The sequence below is a fragment of the Acartia tonsa genome, chromosome 2, assembly GCF_053477335.1.
Source record: "Acartia tonsa isolate MP-2025a chromosome 2, ASM5347733v1, whole genome shotgun sequence".
NCBI lineage: Eukaryota > Metazoa > Arthropoda > Copepoda > Calanoida > Acartiidae > Acartia > Acartia tonsa.
Window position 1 is genome coordinate 767,925 of NC_137261.1, and position 19,533 is coordinate 787,457.

General features: G+C 33.8%; 1 protein-coding gene across 1 annotated transcript in view; it reads right to left on the reverse strand.

The window, feature by feature from the left end:
* Positions 1-550: 550 nt before the first annotated feature.
* para (sodium voltage-gated channel paralytic) overlaps positions 551-19,533 on the reverse strand; it is a 311,186-nt gene continuing 292,203 nt past the window's right edge. The window contains exons 49-60 of the mRNA XM_080152120.1: positions 18,162-18,265; positions 16,998-17,111; positions 16,477-16,584; positions 16,111-16,159; positions 15,216-15,486; positions 11,730-11,830; positions 7,626-7,780; positions 5,358-5,454; positions 4,711-4,839; positions 4,118-4,173; positions 3,197-3,276; positions 551-2,269 (exon numbers count right to left, since the gene is read on the reverse strand). Of these exons, the coding sequence (XP_080008246.1) occupies positions 1,630-2,269; positions 3,197-3,276; positions 4,118-4,173; positions 4,711-4,839; positions 5,358-5,454; positions 7,626-7,780; positions 11,730-11,830; positions 15,216-15,486; positions 16,111-16,159; positions 16,477-16,584; positions 16,998-17,111; positions 18,162-18,265 (1,904 nt within the window). The 3' untranslated portion in view covers positions 551-1,629. The remainder of the gene's footprint in view (positions 2,270-3,196; positions 3,277-4,117; positions 4,174-4,710; positions 4,840-5,357; positions 5,455-7,625; positions 7,781-11,729; positions 11,831-15,215; positions 15,487-16,110; positions 16,160-16,476; positions 16,585-16,997; positions 17,112-18,161; positions 18,266-19,533) is intronic.

The window sequence follows — 19,533 nt, forward strand, 5'->3', positions numbered from 1 at the left end:
TGTGCTTAAAATTTGATTTGGTTGTTGTTTTTTTGTTTACATTTTAAATTTTTTCACTTAATTATGTTAAAATACAAATCATAGTTTCACAAAAAAGCTCTAAATTTGAGTTAAACATAATAAAAATCTAATAAATATAATATTTTTTGCATAATACAATTAAACTATGCAAGGTCTCAACATAATTATTTTTTTAAAAATTACATATAAAGTCATTCTAGAATTTAGAATAAAAGTTCAAACATAAGTTTACTATTTTAGGACTATTTTACAAAGTTTAAATATATGTAGGAAAAAAAAATTATTAAAGATAAAAAACTTTTGTTTGTTCCATTTAATTTTATACTTATGTTTTAATAAATAAATATTTTAGATATTTTTAAAAATAACATTTTTTGACTAGACTTTTAAATAAATTTTTATTAAAATTTTAAATAAAGTTTCATAACAATAGTTTTATTACTTATATTAAAATCAATATTCTAAAATACTCTATTATTAGCTAAATTTGATAAAAAGTTACATTCAAATTTTAAATTATAAATTTTTACATATTTCATTTACTTTAGCTATAGTAACATTACATAAAAATAAGTAGAAAATTTTTAACTTAAACTTGATTAAGTTGATTGGGCCTAATCCTATAATTATTTCCTAACAATTAATTAATTATTTAAAGTCTCCTTAACTCGTAAGGGTGGGATTCTCCTTCGATTTTTAGATGATCATCTAGCTAATCCAGAGCATAATCCGCTTGTAATGGGATGTGATACTTTATCACCCAAGGATATTAGGTTAAGTAACCTCCAACAGACAACCAACTCTTGCACTACCCCTGTCTGAGAAGTCCTACCTGTGCAAGGTGATGAGCTGCACCTATTTATGGGCTAAGACATTCCCCCCTACTCTAACTATTTCTGTCGCGCACTTGGCATGTGCAGCATTAGGATCTATTTTTAACGTTTTTAGTTATGACGCGGTGTCGGGCGGAGATTAAAGGTTTTATAGGATCTGACCCAATATCATATTTTGCCTTTTACAAATTTTGAGGAAAAGTAGAGGAGAAAAAAGGGATAGGATTTGATATGTCACCGGGAGAAAAAGTGATAGAGGGATAAAATATATGTTTGCTTTCTGGAAAAAGGATAAAAGGGCCAAACAGTAAAGCCCTTAGTATTAGGTAGCGCAGCTACTTTAGTATTTACTTTAACTTGAAATAACATATCTATACAATTATGATAACAATTTATAATAGAATTTTCACATTATAAGTTATTACAGTATAATCTTACATTACATTTACTTTAATTGTGTTTCATCTATCTATATAAATTTACATATTATTAGATACAAAGTAGATCTATCTATCTATCAATCTATTTTTTCTATCTAATCAGATATAAAGTTGGTTTTCATTAGATTGCTAACTATAGACACAAATTTAAATCACAAATTTTTTTAGTATAATTGCAGTATTAACTATTTTCTAAAATAGCGCAGATACTTTACAATCTTTTCTAATCACATGATATATAAAAAATGGGTTTGAACGGTTATATTTTCTTAAATGTATGGGGCACTTTTTTTATTTTGGAGGTTTGAGGTATGGGGAGGGATGGTGGGGGTTTACTATCTCCCTTCAACGTCACTCTCCCGCCGTTTTTTAACACTTTGTTTTCTACTCAACGGCGGCGATTCACGTATGCTAGTCAACGGGATTGATTCCCCTACCTCCTCATCATAACTTTCTTGGGTTTCCACCGCCGGCGGCTTACTGGACAAAGCCGAAGCTGCTGCTGCCGCCGATTTGGGGGGCTGTGAAATAATCGGCTCTACTATCATCAAACCGTCGGCCTCTTTGGCCGTTGGATTTGTATTGGCGTCTTTTGGCGTATCACGATCACTCACTTTTGACGTTACCGAGCTGATGGAAACGGTGGATTTTATTTTGCCGCCGACACTTCCGCCGGTCACCGTGGATGCAATGTTGCGCGCTAACCGCTGCGTTACCTCGCTTATAACCTTGGCCTGCGCTTGGACGGAGTTGGCGGCGGATTGCGCAGTTATCCCGCCGTTTCCACTGCCACCTCCGCCGAACAATAGGCTGGCACTTCCCGGGCGGACTAGCAGGGAGGCAATACCGCTAAACCCGCCCGAGGATTGGCGGGTTATTGGCGGCATCGGCGGATTGTTGTTTTGGCTGCCAGGGGGCGGTGGCATGATATCACGGGTGAGTTTGAATTGTTTACGCCATACTGATTGTATCATTCTAAAGCAAATAAATTGACAATTAATTTAAATGTTTAATGAATAAGAAATAATGGTAGAAATGAACCTCCCTTATGATGATACACAAAATTACCCCTTCTGTTGATTAAAATTACGGGTTGAAACATTTTAACACTCAACTTGATGAAGCAATCAATCAAAATTCAAGTCCCCAAAGTTGTTAATCCAACAAATAAGAAAATGTTACTATAAAACAATGGGTACTAATGTAATAAACAGCCCATTGTCCTCTCTCTCTCTCTCTCTCTCTCTGATCATGAGCAATCTGTTGTATGCAACATATATGACAATAGGTTATAGTCCTTAGATTATAAATAAACCTTTAAAGGACGCCAGGTCCAACAATCCAGAATAGCTACGGGGGAGCCAAATCTCTCCTTTTCAGCCCAAACACCCGGGGTATTAAGTTAAGTAACACCCATTAACCCTTTGGCTTTGAAGTCCTAACTGTGTATGGTAATTTATTTTGGGCCAAGGCATTAATCCTACTCTAACTATTTACTAATGTCTCGCACCTGACATAGTAGCAGTAGGAACCATTTTTAAGGTCTTTTGTTATGACGCGATGTTAAACGATATTTAAACCTATCAACTCCCCCTGACGACGAACGGCTGCAAGTGCTGAGCCATGGTCGCTGGTTAATAATCTTAAGATTTTCATCAAACTTAAATGAAACAATCGCCGATAAATTGATGTACATCTCCATTGATGATTAACAAAATTACCCCTTCTGTAGATTACAATTAGTGGTTTCAACGTTTGGAAACTTAACTTAATAAACCAACCTTCAAAATTTAATAAAGCTTCCCAAAGTTGTTATGTGAACGAATAAGAAAACTTTGTTATAAAACTTTGGGGACTAGTGTGATAAACAGTCCAATGTCCCCTCCCTCACTGAATAATTACCTTGCACAATATTCTTCTCGTTGTCGCCACAAGGTCGAAGATATTGGAGAATAGCCAGGCCTATCTGCCTGTGCGGTTACCTAGACAGATAGATAGTTAGATAGATAGTCAGATACACAGAGGATATTGGAGAATAGCCAGGTCTATCTGCCTGTGCAGTTACCTAGATAGATAGATAGTTAGATAGATAGTCAGATACACAGAGGTGCCTGGGCAGTTACCTAGACAGATAGATAGTCAGATACACAGAGGATATTGGAGAATAGCCAGGCCTATCTGCCTGTGCAGTTACCTAGACATATAGATAGTTAGATAGATAGTCAGATACACAGAGGTGCCTGGGCAGTTACCTAGACAGATAGATAGTCAGATACACAGAGGATATTGGAGAATAGCCAGGCCTATCTGCCTGTGCAGTTACCTAGACATATAGATATTTAGATAGATAGTCAGATACACAGAAGATATTGGAGAATAGCCAGGCCTATCTGCCTGTGCAGTTACCTAGACAGATAGATAGTAAGATAGATAGTCAGATACACAGAGGATATTGGAGAATAGCCAGGCCTGTCTGCCTGTGCTGTTACCTAGACAGATAGATAGTTGGATAGATAGTCAGATACACAGAGGATATTGGAGAATAGCCAGGCCTATCTGCCTGTGCTGTTACCTAGACAGATAGATAGTTAGATAGATAGTCAGATACACAGAGGATATTGGAGAATAGCCAGGCCTATCTGCCTGTGCTGTTACCTAGATAGATAGATAGTTAAAAGTAGATAGATAGACATATACATAGATATATAGACTCAGTTCGGTCCATCCTGGCTAACAAAATTTGTTTTAATCTTAATTTTTTCATTTTAATATCCGTGGAAAGCTGTCTATAAAACGATTCAATAAATAATTTTTGTTGTTTACCTCTCCTAATTCTGCTGTTTCTTCCACAGGGTTGCCTTTGCGAGCGAAAAAGTCCTAAAATCAAGGTTGTCAAATTTCATTTTTTTTTATAGTAAAAATACCTAACTGCTTCTTTTTTTTACATAAAAATATATATTTGTTGAAAAAAAGCATAGAAATTTGAGGCTTTCGCTTAAACATTGTTATTATTTCTGCGGGAATATTCTAACTTCCTCTAACCTAAAATATGAGTAAAAAATGCGGGTTTTTTTAAAAATAATGTAGATGCAATATGATAGGAGCCCAATTTTTTTTTATAAGTGAATCTTCAATTTAGTTACGGCTAGTGATTATTATCAGGTATATAAAGGAATAAGGCAATGGGCGATACATTGATGAAATTCCCCAGTGATGATGCACAAAATTACCCCCTCCCTAGATTAGAGATTAAAACGTTTGGAAACTTATAAACCAACCAATCAAAATTCAATAAAAGTCCTAGCAGTTGTTAACCAAACTAATAAGAAAACTTTGGGGACTAGTGTAATAAACAGCCTAATGTCCCCTTCCCCCCCCCCCTCCCCGGAATATTTTAATTTGACAGCCACATTCCTTAGTGAGAGCATCTAGTACATCAACACAGAAGCACAGATCTCCTCTACATATTGGTATGTCCATACTGATTATCTTAAACTTGTTGGGTTTGTGAATTTGCAGGGGTGGCTCCAAAACGTCCAGAAAGTCTAGAAGGAAAGATGACTTAAATAATTTTTCATTCTTAGATTTTTTTTGTAATAAGGGGTTCAATTTCTATATGTATAATATGAAACAACTATTACTAAGCACAGTTTGACTTAATAAGCGCATTTGACTAAACGATAACACACAATTTTACGGAAAATACATGACCCCCGTTTTATAATGTTAAAACTGCCGTATCAGTATATTTAGATTACATATAATTTATCAAATTTAATTTCATAACTTTATTTTATTTTATGATAAAAAGTGGTAAACTTTTTTTGTCTGTAGCAAAGGATCTCGCTATGACCGCTGAACCGATATGGTTCTTTTTTATAGTGAAGCTTTTTATAGGTCCAGGGAAGGTTTTAAATATTTTGAGGGAGGGTATCTCCACCCTCCCAAAAATGCTCCTAAACTCCCTATTTTTTGTTACTTTTTTTAAAAATGGGAGTTAGGTGCCCCTAGAGGATTCTAGTATTTAAATAAAAAAAAATAAATTATATAAGTTCGTATTTTCCTGATAGTTGGTTGTATTTAATATATTGACTTCCTTCTGGGTCAAACTGCTGCCAGATCTCATAGTACATGTCATAATCGTCTCCAGTTAGACCCTCCTAGATAGATAGATAGACAGTTAGATAGATAGATAAATCTCATAGTACATGTCATAGTCGTCTCCAGTTAGACCCTCCTAGATAGATAGATAGATAAATAGATAAAACTCATAGTACATGTCATAGTCGTCACCAGTTAGACCCTCCTAGATAGATAGATAGACAGTTAGATAGATCTATAAATAGATACATCTCATAGTACATGTCATAATCATCTCTAGTTAGACCCTCCTAGATAGATAGATAGACAGTTAGATAGATAGATAAATAGATAAAACTCATAGTACATGTCATAGTCGTCACCAGTTAGACCCTCCTAGATAGATAGATAGACAGTTAGATAGATAGAAAAATAGATAAATCTCATAGTACATGTCATAATCGTCTCTAGTAAATGATAAAGATAAAGAAATGTTGATGTTGTAGCCCTGATTCTCTGAAGTTAGGACTCAGATGCAAACTGAGACTGAAAGAAGTGAGAATCCTTTGGCCAATCTTAGATTGGTAAGCTTCAAGCACAGCTGATTATATTCTATGTTACATTACAAGCTGACCCACAATTCTCGTGAAAGCTACTCAATTATTTCATCACCCTGGCCTAAAGTTTTTGCAGGTGTTCCATCTTAAGCCACCCTAATTAATGACACTATTATACGAGGAGCATGGACGAGGGAACGCTGCTTGATTGGTAGAATCCTAACTTCCTACAAATCTCTCTCCTTACAACCTTAGTGCATCTCAGGTAAGGTTGCGTGATCATAATCTGACAAATTGCGACAGCATTTTTCAACCAAGTGCAAAGTCTATGTGGGGACTTGAACTCGGTTCCTCCCAACTACAGCGTAGTGCGCTAACCACTACACAATGGGACACCCTTATAAAGAAATGTATCAATTGGTAGGGAATTTAAATAATAAATACATAACAAACTTATAAATAAATCAAACCAAAGATAGATGGACTGATGGATATATGTGATAGACATCTATAATGAAAAGAAGAACTATGTCTGTAGGTTTAAAACTAAGGTAGCAAGGTTATCGTTCTAAAACAAAGATCTGGCTGTCCACTAATACATTTTGGAGAAGCTTACATAGGTCCCAGGTTGTTTTAGTTTTTGAATTTAAGACTTTGATTGGTTCTAGGCTATTGTTATGAGCCCATCCCTTTCTTTTTTGAAAACAGAGTCTCTTGATGCAAGGGGCGAAGCTAGGTATAGATAAAAATGGAAATAACAAATCAAATCTGTATTAATATAGGTATAAAAAAGATACAAATTATTATCATATCAATAAAGAGAAAGAGAGAGAGAGAGAGAGAGAGAGAGAGAGAGAGAGAGAGAGAGAGAGAGAGAGAGAGAGAGAGAGAGAGAGAGAGAGAGAGAGAGAGAGAGAGAGAGAGAGAGAGAGAGAGAGGAGAGGGGGGAGGGAGAGAAAACAAATATTCGATAATATTGCTGATATATATTATTGGGCTATTAAACCCCCTTAAGCCTTATTTTTACTATTACATAACCGTTTACTTCTGCATGTACACATACATCTATAACAGAAATATATCAAGTTTTACTACTTTGCAGTAGAACAGCTACTCTTCGCTTCAGTTTAGTCCATACGTCTATTGAATCAATGGCTAACATAATTAGGGGGGGAGTGCTTATTTTTAAATCTTCAAAGAAGTTCCTATGATTAGTTTTTAACCCAAAAAATGGCGGCAGTTTTTTACGATTTTTGCCATTCCCAAGATTTTGATGGGCACTTAGGGTGGGAAGGAGTTGTTTATTAAGTTGACTCTGAAATACTTTTATTAGGACAATTACATGTACTAAATATCATGTAAAGTAAATTTTTTTGCACATCCAACTGGTTTTTGTTCAGATAGATTTCAATTGGACGCGGATTTTATAATCTTTTTTACAATAATGTTACCGGCCCCGATTATGGTTAAAAGATCGCAGTGTTTTTTTTTTTATTGGAGAACTATGTTTAACATAAAAAAACTTATCCTATGATATAAAATTAAAGATCTTAAAATTTCCCTAAAGAGTTGCACTTATTTGGGAAGCTTTATAAATGTATTGAAGTGGTTTTAGGCTATAATCCTACATCTCTCGCCCTCTCCTAGGGTCAAAGCAACTAGTTATATGCCTAGGGGAAAACACTAAAACTCACCGTTACATCTTCCGTGGCCTGTGAGTAGTTCTCGAGGATGACAGCAATGTACATGTTGATGACAATGAGAAAGCTGATGACCAGATAGCTGAGCAGGAAAGTGATGCCGATGGCGGTGTTGCCACAGTTCCCGGAGTAACCGGTCTCGGTGTTAGCTAAAAAATATGTATCTTATTTAGAGTAAAACAATAGAGGGGAAGGGGGTTAAATAACCATATGCCGACTTTCATTTGGGCATTCGAAAATCAACCAATATCGTCGGGAATATTAACAAAGCCAAGTCGCTACAAAAGAGCAGAACGCAATTTTCTAGCAGACGAAAAAGGTTCCCAACAGGGGGATCCAGGTAGTTGTCTGGTTATTCATCTATACTATAGATTTATTGTATTTTATTAAATAAGTCTGAAATGCTTTTGAACAAATTTCGGCGCTATTACACAAAGTAACGTTTTGAGCACTGGTAAAAAAAGGGGGGGTTATATTAAGTACTGTGTATACCCGCAGGGTTAGGTATATGAGAGACAAAAAAAAATTTGGAAAATTTATTTTAAAAAAGAGGAGGTGGCGGATTGTCATTTTTTAAATGAAACCTTTTTACAAAAATTCAATTTTTAATCATGACTATTATTAGATAAATAAAGAGCAAAGACCAACATTTTTTTTGATAAAATAAAGAAACTCTGAAACGGTAGAACAAACGAACATTAACACTTACAGAGTGTCAGAACTGAATAAACAGATTGTAAATAAATAAGTCTACACAAAATTATAAGTAAATTTGTTACAAAACTGCTTAAATAGAGGTTACTGTTTATGAACATACTTACATTTTTAGGACTTTATTATAGAAACGCTTAGTGTATGACATTGTACCTTGATGAAATAGGAATCAGTATTAAAAAATCAAATGAATAGGATGATCATATCACATAAAAATATTTTGTGATTTAAATAGACATACGGACTTTCTGGTATCAATTATAGAGTTGCTATGCTTTTAAAAACTGGGCAGCTAAAGGTCTAGAGATTTGTATGTATATTTTGTAAGTTTTGCCAATACTATCATAAATCATCAGAATATCTGATTAATTCAGATTACATTTTCAGAGTAAGATGTTCATACAGTGCAAATAAATGTCTAAAAAGCTGAAAAGTATATTTATTCAAGTTTACCGGTTTGTGTTTTAAATAATAAAAAAAAATGCATGAAAGAATTGTAAATTAAATATGGCATTAAACAGGGAAAAAAATTCAAAAAAATGAAAGAAAGAATAACTTTCTACTTATAGAGAAGCATCTTATAGTGCCTAATATAATTCAAATGACCAATGATAGCCCAGTATAGATTTTACCATTGGTCAATTACAATGTATAATGGCCTATCATTGGTCGTTTGTATTGAATGGCGTCATTTTTTATTAAACACTATAAGCTGCTTCCCAAATGTAAAAATTTGTTTTGAAGTGGCTCTAATAATTCTTTAATTCATCTATTAATTATACCATTTAAACATTGTTAAGCTTATAAGATGTGAAACTATTGTAGTTAAAAAAACCTTTATTTACATTATATCATCTTTTTTTCTCTCCATTTTTTTCTATTTTGTTGAAATTTACACCTTTACCTAAACTTTTTTGAAGTTATGAAACTGTTTGGAAAAGTTGAATTTTGGCTAAATCAATTATTCATAATTAATTAACAATGGTAGATTGATCTGTCTGAAGTTATTTTTAAAAGCAAAGCATTTATATAATTAGGGTAGGTCCGTCCGTACGTCTGTAACGGTTAGCTCGTTTCTTTAATTTAGGCATGTTAGAATTGTCCTATCGATTAAACTTTGCATGATGATTCCTATAAAAGTTAGTTACGATTAAGGAATTACTGATTAGAATTACAAGATAGAATGTTAAAAGCGAAGCAACTCTAGAATAAGTCCTAAAAAAGTTAGTATTTCCTTAAACATTATCTTGTATTTAAGCAGTTTTGCTACAAATCTACTTACAATTTTGTTTAGATCTATATTCTGCTTATTTAGTTCTGATACTCCACAAGTGTTAATGTTCGTTTGTCCTACCAGAGCTTCGCTTTCAGGTATGTTGTCATCCTTGTATACTTTTATTTCAAATTGAAAGTTATAGAAGCGACCAAAAAAGTTGAGAATCCTCAAATATTATGATAGAGTTATCCTTTTTCAAATTTTATATATTTAGATTGGAAAATTACATATTTATATGAATTAAAGTAAAATAAATAGGAAATAATTAATTTGTGGTTTGAAAAAAATTCTTAAAATTCTTCATAATAAATTTAATACCAAAAAATATCAACTACTACTACTAACCCTAGTAAAAATTATATACTTTAAATTAGAATAAATGTATCTTTGACTTTAAAATAGCATTTGATTATAATTTTATACTACAAGGAACGTTTGATCCTTAAGTTTCCTAGGAATTTTATGGGGGAAGACAATGGACGATAAATTGATATAAATCCCCATTGACGACAAACAAAATTGCTGCTTCTGTGAATATTATCAATTTTAATAATTGAAAAAGATTTTATTTTCTATTTGCATATAACTGCAACCCTGGCAACTATATATTATACAAGTGCTTGATATTAAAAACATAAAGAGAGTATTGTACTTTAAATATTATCCTTTTATAGCAATATAATAGCATTATGTAATGTAATGGTCGTAAACATGTTACATAATCAATAAAAGAGTTAGGATCTAGTGCTGTTCACGGTGAAATGTTTCTGGTAACTATTATCTCCAAAAATCTATGAACTTTAATGGCTGCTAAGATTTCCCTGTGCATTATTGGATCTTGGCTATTCAAGATTACTTGTAGGCCTTCTTATGCTGCTTAAAAATGAAGGATTGGCACGACATGAACGTTCAGCCGTTTGGCAGCTAGCAGCCTTTAAAATTCATAGATTTTTGGTGATAATCGATATCAGAAACATTTTACCGCGAACTGTAATAGATCCAAGAGTTTTAATAATTTATGAGGAGAAAACTAGGCTTAACTTTTACCTATACAAAATTTTGTCAAGAATAATTTCAAAATACTGCAAATCATTTCTTTAGTAAAAAAATTTGGAAACCAAAAAATAGTTTTTAAAAAACCTTATGATATGAAATATAATATATATTTTAATAAGGCGCTTAATTTCTAGGCAATGCATACATCTACATTGTTACTTATTTTTAACTTTTTACATTTCCTTTTTGAAGAGATGTTTTCTTTCAAAACATTTGTAGTTAAGGTTTAAGATTTAAAAACCAAAAATATGACCAAACGCGAAGGAGACTTATTTTCGATAAAACTTAATGCAGTTTTAGTTTCAACTCAGAGCATAGAGACTTTAATATATTGATTATAAATTAAAGGTGAATAAGTTAGAAAATTAGTTTCATTTTTAAATGTTTCGATCCCAAATTTAAAATAGCATAATACTATTATGTAGATAAATAATTAGCTGAATAGATAGATAGGTAGATGTTGAGATAGATAAATATATCTATAATACAAAGTAGAACGATGTCTGTCTGTCTGTCTGTTTGTGTGTTTGTCTGTTTGTTTGTAGCGAAGGATCTCGCTAACCACTGAACCTATCGGGTTCTCCTTTACAGGGTAGCTTCTCATAGTTCCCGGGAAGGTTTATAACTATTTTCTTGGGGGGTGGGACACCCCTAACCCCCCAAAAAATGAAAAATACCCCCCCCCCCAAAAAAAAAAAAATTTTTTTTTCTTTTTAAAACTAAAATTACCCCCCCCCCAAAAAAAAATCCCACCCCCCAAAAAATTTTTTTTTTCTTTTTTATTTTAAATCTAAAATAAGAAAAATTGGTTTGATCAAACCTCTTGGGGCAAAACCCCTAGAGGCTAGGGGCGAAGCCGCTAGTATGTATATATAGAGATAGATAGAATGATAGATAGAAAGACAGCTAGCTAGATAGATAGATAGATAGGAAGACACTTTTATACCTGGCTCACAATCTTCTTCATCCACGATGCCATTCAGTACTCCATAGATAGATAGACAATGAGACATTGAATGTAAAGATAGATAGATATCAAGATATCTTTATACCTGGCTCACAATCTTCTTCATCCATGATGCCATTCAGAACTCCATCCCATCCAGCTGAGGTCGACATTTGGAACAACAAGATCATACTTTGTCCAAAGGTTCTAAAGATAAAGATTGATTGAATTTTCTCTTTTTGTGAGTTGATTATTGTGTTTTCATGTATAGGAATGAGATACTATTAAATATTTGGATCAACTGCAGTTCACGGTAAAATATTCCTGTTAACGAATATTTCCAAAAATCTATGAATTTTAAAGGCTGCTAGCTTCCAAACGGCTGATCGTACAGATCATGCCCGCACACTGTTTTAAAAATACCTATTTTACGCGTGTTTTCTTCAGTGATGCTTTCCCTGTGCATCATTGGATCTTGGCTATTCAGGATTATTTGTAGGCCTTCTTATGCCGCTTAAACAGTGTGCGAGCATGATCTGTACGATCAGCCGTTTGGCAGCTAGCAGCCTTTAAAATTCATAGATTTTTGGAAATGTTCGTTAACAGGAATATTTTACCGTGAACTGCAGTTGATCCAAATATTTAATAGTACTTTTTTACATTTAAAAAAAAATTTACCCCCCCCCCCTCAAAAAAACAACAACAAATTAATCCCCCTTAAAAAATGTTTACCCCCCCCTCCCCCCCAAATTAAAAAGCATGGACGGCCTTGAAAAAAAATAATATTTGTTTTAAAAGTGTTAAATAAATGTTTAAAAAGTAGAAAGATATATTTAGAATCAGTTGTATCCATTCTTTTTTCTATTTTTCTACTATTCTCATCCTTATAATAAAGTAAAAGGATCTCTGTCTGTCTATGCGGAATTTGCATGTGTACCGAACAGATTTGGTTCTAATTTACAGGGTAGCTTCTTATAGGTCATTTGAAGATTAATAACTAGTTTAGGGGAGGTTATTATCACCATCCCAAGAAAATCTCCCCAAAACAAAAACCCCCCAACATTTTTTACTTTTTCTTTTTAAGACTACAATTGTGGCTGTCGACCTATCCCCACCTCTCCCGGACCCCCCTCCCACGACCCTTGAGGCGTCTAGAGGGTGTAGCCGCTAGTTACAAAGATAGTTGGATATAAAGAAGATAGATAGATGAAGAATGAAAGTGTATAAAAGTTGTTTTAACTGTTCTTTTCCTAATCTAATTGAAAAGTTTAAAATTGTATACACTCAAAAACACGCTCTTAAACACACACTTACACGCACACACACACACAATGACAGGGGCAAGTTTAGTAAAACATATTCAGTTGAATATCTAACCGCTGAACCGATATGGTTCTTCTTTATAATATAACTTCACATAGCTACTTTCTTGCTCTTAATTAGACATAAACGGACAAAATAGTTTTCGTTAGGGGAATTATCTCTCTATTATTAAAGGAAAAAAAATAGAGGGGAAGGTGTTAAATAGCTGTATGTCACATCCCGAGGACCCTGTGCCGACTTTCAATTGAGTCTTTGAAATCAGCTGATTGCTTCGGGAATATTAACACAGCCAAGTCGTTACAAAAGGGCAGAAAGCAATATATAAGCAGATGAAAAGGTCTTAAGCAGAGGAATCCAGGTAGTTGTCTGGTTATTCTACATATACCTATATGAGCGACTACTTTTCCTGTTTTTTTCCTTATGAATTATTTTCGACAGATTTTTTTTATAAAACGGCTTGCTTTATTGCATCAAGATCCATGACAGATCTATATAGGAAATAAACGTCTATAAATGAGCTCGAGTCTTCCAATAGTAGAGTGTTTAATTCTCATAGTGCTCCAATAATCCATAATAAACTCTCATTGACCAGGACGATAAAACCCATTATTTTACTCTATGAAGAATAAATTCTTATTTTTTATTTCATGTTACTATTTGAATTATATTAAAGCATTAAATTTATTTTCATAAAATAGAAAATTTATAAAATAGTAAATCAAAGAAAACTTACTTTTAAAATAATTTGATACTAGCGACATGTCCGTAATGTGTTCAGATATTAAACTAAAATTTAACATTTAACTAAACATTTTAACCATTTCAGGACGATAATTTGAATTAAAAAAATACTAGCATCCTAAAATATTTTAAGGAAAGATAGACAAAATTTATGAATACGGTTTAATATTTAATCTAGCCAATAGCGGGATTATTTTAGAACGCCGCCTCTAGTACATCCATATTTATAGATTTATCCCTCTATGTTAACTATCTTAAGAATGGTTGTCCTTATCTCTATAAACACACAAACACGCATTAGAACATTTGAAAGTTTAACTTTTACTATTTCTACTGCAATATAAGTATACCAACTTTTTAAATTTTTTTCGAGGATAACATTTTAAAACTGTGATATACTATTTACAAATTATCGGCTGTGCCTCTATGGGAGGGGGTTAAGCAAACAGTTTGATTGCAGGACCTTTATCTGAAAGTAATAACTGTGCATGGTATTGGGTAGTGCCTGTTTTGGGCCAAGACAATACCCCCCCACTCTTTCTATTAATATCGCGCATCTGACAAGGCAGCAGTAGGTACAAATTTTATCATCTTTAGTTATGACGCGGTTTGGGCCGAGATTCCAACCTATCATCTTCCCAACACCGAACGAATGGTTGCGCTAAGTGTTACGCCACATTTATGGGTATTCATTTTTTCGTATTCATTAGAATCCGGTGGATAAGAACCGGTTCTCATTCATACGAAAAACTATGTCTATCATCGTATTATATCCAGCTTTCTATGGGGCTAAAAAAAAACTGGTTTTAATCTTATAATTGTAAATTCTATATCCGCGGAAAGCTGTTTATGATACGATGCGAGAAATAAACTATTAATTCATTTGACTCATGTTATATCATTGTGAATGTTATTAAAAACTGCTTTCCGCGGAAAAACTTTACAACCATACGATTAAAACCAGTTTTTTATCCCCGAGATGCCAAAGGCACGAGCTAAAAAAACTGTTTTGAATCTTATGATTGTACACTTTTATAAGAAAACTGGATATAACAATGCTATACATAATTTTCTAATCAATCGGATATTAATCGGTTTCTAAGCGATACTGGAAAAAAATATTTACAATTAAAATCGATTTACATTAATCCTTATATTAAAGTAGCAGGATGTCTGTTTGTCTGTACCGAAGGATCTCGCTAACCGCTGAACCGATCTGGTTCTCCTTAACATGGTAGCTTCTCATAGGTCCCAGGAAGGTTTATAACTATTTTGGGTGAGGGTACCACCACCCTCCAAAGAAAAATCGCCCCTCGAACAAAATTCCTCCCCCCCCAAAAATTTTTTTAACATTTTTTTAACTAAAATTTAAAATGGATAGGGGGCACCACATAAAAGAACCCCCCCCCCCACCATTTTTATCTTTTTCTTTTGAAATAAGAAATTGGGTTATAAAAATCGAATCTCCCCTCCTCAAGGGCCCCTAGAGGCCTCTAGGGGCGTAGCCGCTAGTTAAATAATATCTTACCTAAAATTGTAGACTTCATCCAGCGTGCCTCTAAGCTTGACATTCATGAAGAAGCTCATGCCAAAGATGGCGAAGATGAACATGACCAAGAACAGGAGGAGACAGATGTTGAAGAGGGCGGGCATCGACATGGCCAGCGCAAACAAGAGTGTGCGAATGCCGCGGGCACTTTTCACCAACCGCAGGACACGGCCGATTTTTGCGACACGCACAACACGTAGCAGAGTTGGGGACACGAAGTATTTTTCTATCAGGTCACTTAGTAGAATTCCTGAAATTTTAACAATTTATTTCTATTCTGTTTGATATAAATTAAGCATGACGGGAAATATTTTTGGTTAACAAATGGCGAAAAAGTGGGAAGCTTCTGCCTAAAAAATGGGGGAAAATATTAAAACTTTTGACTGACAAATCCCGAATGACGTCACATTTTAATGACGGACTTTTCTAACATGACGTCATCCGGGATACTTTTTAAGGCACTATAAAGAGCTTCAAACAGTAGTTTTAAACAAAAAAGATATTTTGCTTTTTTCGGAAGTAATGGTTTAAGAACGTATCAAAAACGGAAAAGAGTATTTTCTGTAATTATGAAGACTATAAAATGGTCGGAAATATCAATTAACAAAAAACAGGGCTCGGCAGCCGCGCCTCAGCCGCTTATAAGCCTCAATTGTAATCCCAATCGTGTGCAAAAAATAAAATTCTTAGTAGATTGATTGTCTGACTGGGATCAAGTTTAGACATCCAGCTGAATTTTAAAGTTATACTATGACGATTTCACTGAAGCTTACATGCAGCTGCCACACGGCTGACACGCAGCAGCCACAGGGCTGACACGCAGCTGCCACACGGCTTACACGCGGCTGCCGAGCCCTGACAAAAAAAAACTTACCCAAAATGGATAGGATAACAACAACAAAGTCAAAAATATTCCATGGTTCCTAAAGAAAATAAGTTTTAATTGGCTCATTATTTGGCGGTTTTTCCCTCAAAGCTCCTCGTCGAGCACTGAGAACTCTTTTTTTAAAATAAATAAATAGAAAATAAGCGGGGATGTTTAGTTTTTAGACCAGACTTTTATTGAAATTTGATTGATTGGATTAAGTTGAGTACCCAAACGTTTCAACCACTAATTGTAATCTACAGATGGATTAATTTTGTGTATCATCATTGGGGATGTACATCAATTTTTCAGTCATTGTTTATCCCTTTAGATCAGTGGGTATTGCTAGGATGAAACCTATTAAAAGCGCCCTGCCTTGAAATAATGCTGTCTAAGCGCGAATATCTTGAGCGCGCACTCTGTGGTAAAGATGCAGATAAATCCAAGATTCAAGTTGTTCAGCGCAAAGTTCCACATCTCAGTCTGATAAAGAGCACACAAAATCAAAATAACCACAATGTGTCAACATAGAAGAATTTGGTTATATCCTATTACATAAAGTAAATGGATAGCTTTCTGTTTGAAAATTAGAATCTAAGAAACCCAGAAATAGAAGAGACAAAGGACTGTTTATTACACTAGTCCCGAAAGTTTTATAATAACGTTTTCTTATTCGTTAGCTTTAAAACTTTAGGGACTAAATTGAATTTTGATTGGATGGTTCATAATGTTAAGTGTCCAAACGTTTTAACCACTTATTAAAGTCTACAGAAGGGATAATTTTGTGTGCCATCATATGGGATGTACATCAATTTATCGACCATTATCCTATCCTTTTAGATCCCTGGAAGCTTTTAGACGATTTGTTGGAATTCTTTTTTGATGATTTTGTGTTCCTGATGATAATGGTCTAGAGTCATGGTCAACATGTTGAGACCAATAAACAGCATGATGATCATATCAAACTTCTTATTGGTCACAATGCCAAACACAATAGCTTGGGGTCTCCACTACAATAGATTTATATCCTATTATATAAAGTAGTAATCGTTTTTTGTCTGTCCCGAAGGATCTCGCTAACCGCTGAACCTATATTGTTCACCTTTACAGTGAAGCTTCTTAATGGTCCTGGGAAGGTTTTAAACTATTTTTGGGGCGGGTGTCTTCGCCCTCTTCCCCCCTCCAAAAAAAAATTTTTTTTTTACCTTTTTGAAACTCAAATTTAAAATAGGATAAGGTCGACTTTTCTCCCTCCTACCTTAAGTGTCCCTAGAGGCTTCTAGGGGCGTAGCCGCTAGTCCTTATAATAAAGTAAGAGAATGTTTGTCTGTCTGTGTGTCTGTCTGTCTGTACCGAAGGATCTCGCTAACCGCTAAACCGATCGGGTCCTCCTTAACAGGGTAGATTCTCATATGTCCTGGGAAGGTTTTTAACTATTTTGGGGGAGGGTACTACCACCCTCCCAAAAGAAATGACAAAAAAATTGAAAATTTTCTTAAAATCTGGGAGACTTCAGCGTCAAATAAGGTGGTATCGTACATAAAAAATTAACTTTAACAAACAAAAACATTTAAAGTGCCACTAGAGGCCTCTAGGGGCGTAGCCGCTAGTCCTTATAATAAAGTAACAGAATGGCTGTCTGTTTGGCTGTTGGTCTGTCTGTACTGAAGGTTCTTGCTAACTGCTGAACCAATATGGTTCTCCTTTACAGTGTAGATTGTCATAGGTCTTAGGAAGGTTTAAAGCTGTTTTGGAAAAGGGTACCCCCACCTTTCAAAGTGATAAACAGCTTAAACCAAAAAAAACATAACTTATCCCATCTAGAGGCCTCTAGGGGCGTAGCCTTTAGTTGATATCAAAGGATTTATTTTCAGCAAAAAAGTACTCAATAAAAGTAATCCAAAATATTTTATGCCGATTTTTTAAAATGTAAGTATCTGATATATTTTCTGTTTGACAAAACTAGTAAAATAAAAAATCAGTATACTTAAAACTTATGGTAAAACTAACAAATATATTAGTTATGTTTATTATATGTTAAAAATGCAAAAACAGCTCACCCTTGGTCTTGGGATGGCTTTAACTGGCTTTTTCTTTCCCATCTTCTTCATGGCAGCATAATACTTTTTCTGATCCTCTGTCATAAACATCTCCAAGGAGCCTCCTGCGTAATGGTAGATAGGTAAGTATACAAAATTTCAAAAATGTCTATGTATCAATCTAATATACAAGTAAAAAATTGTATTTTGAAAAACGTACGAAATAAGATTAAAAGAATTTTAGTGTTTTATTTGTTTTGAAAATAATAAAGTCATAAAAATTGACTTTTCTGTTTTTAAAAATTGTTTTTAGAGAAAAAAATTATTGAAAGAATAAAATTTGTGTTTTAATTTGATATTAAGAGTAAAGTTTTTTTTTACATATAGTCATTTCTATAGGCTACAAACATTGATAAATAATATAAAGGATTTAATTTACTCTAAATACACACACACACATTCAGTAACAGAGCTTATTAAGTTGTTATCAAGAGGGGGTCATTTTTTAGCGTATTTTAAGTGGTGTGTAAGCGTTTAGTGAAATGCGTTTATTAATTCAAGCTGGTCTTAATTTTGACCACATGTATATAATATGTGAAATGATCATAACTAAGAACAGTTTGACTTAATAAGCGCATTTGAATAAACGCTAACACACAACTGTACAGATAATACATATGAAAAAATGACCCTCTTTAAAATCATTAAAAATATATGTTTTTTAATATAACCACTCAGTAAGCTGTTTGTAATATATCTAATGACATGTATTTCTTGATAAGGGTCCACACACTTCAAAGGATAAATTAATCCCTTTTTTCTCATTTAAAAAGGGATCAAATTGTAATCTATTATACTATATTACATAAAACAATTCCTATCAAAAGATGATTTTTCTTAATGTATTTTTTATAACGATTTTCGGGTCGGGTGTAGTTCACGGTAAAGTGTTCCTGCTAAATAACACCTCTAAAAAATTATGAACTTTAAAGGCTGCTAGCTGCCAAACGGCTGAACATATATATTATGTCCACACACCTTTTTAAGCGGAATAAGAAGGCCTAAAAATAATCTGAAATAGCCAAGAACAAATTATGCACAGAGAAAGCTTCACTGAAGAAAAAACGCGTAATATGAGTCTTTTTTGGGCATTTATTTGCACTGCGAAATTACTGTGCATTTTTAAGTAGTGACTATTCCATGTTATTTGTATATTATTGCTTAAAATGGTGTGCAGGCATGATATGTAAGATTAGCCGTTTGGCAGCTAGTAGCTTTTAAAATTCCTAATTCTATTTAAATAATCGTTACTAGGAACATTTTTACCACAAACTGTGTAGATCACGATTTTCAAATTCGTTTTCCTGTCCATAAGGAGAAGAAAAAAAAGTTG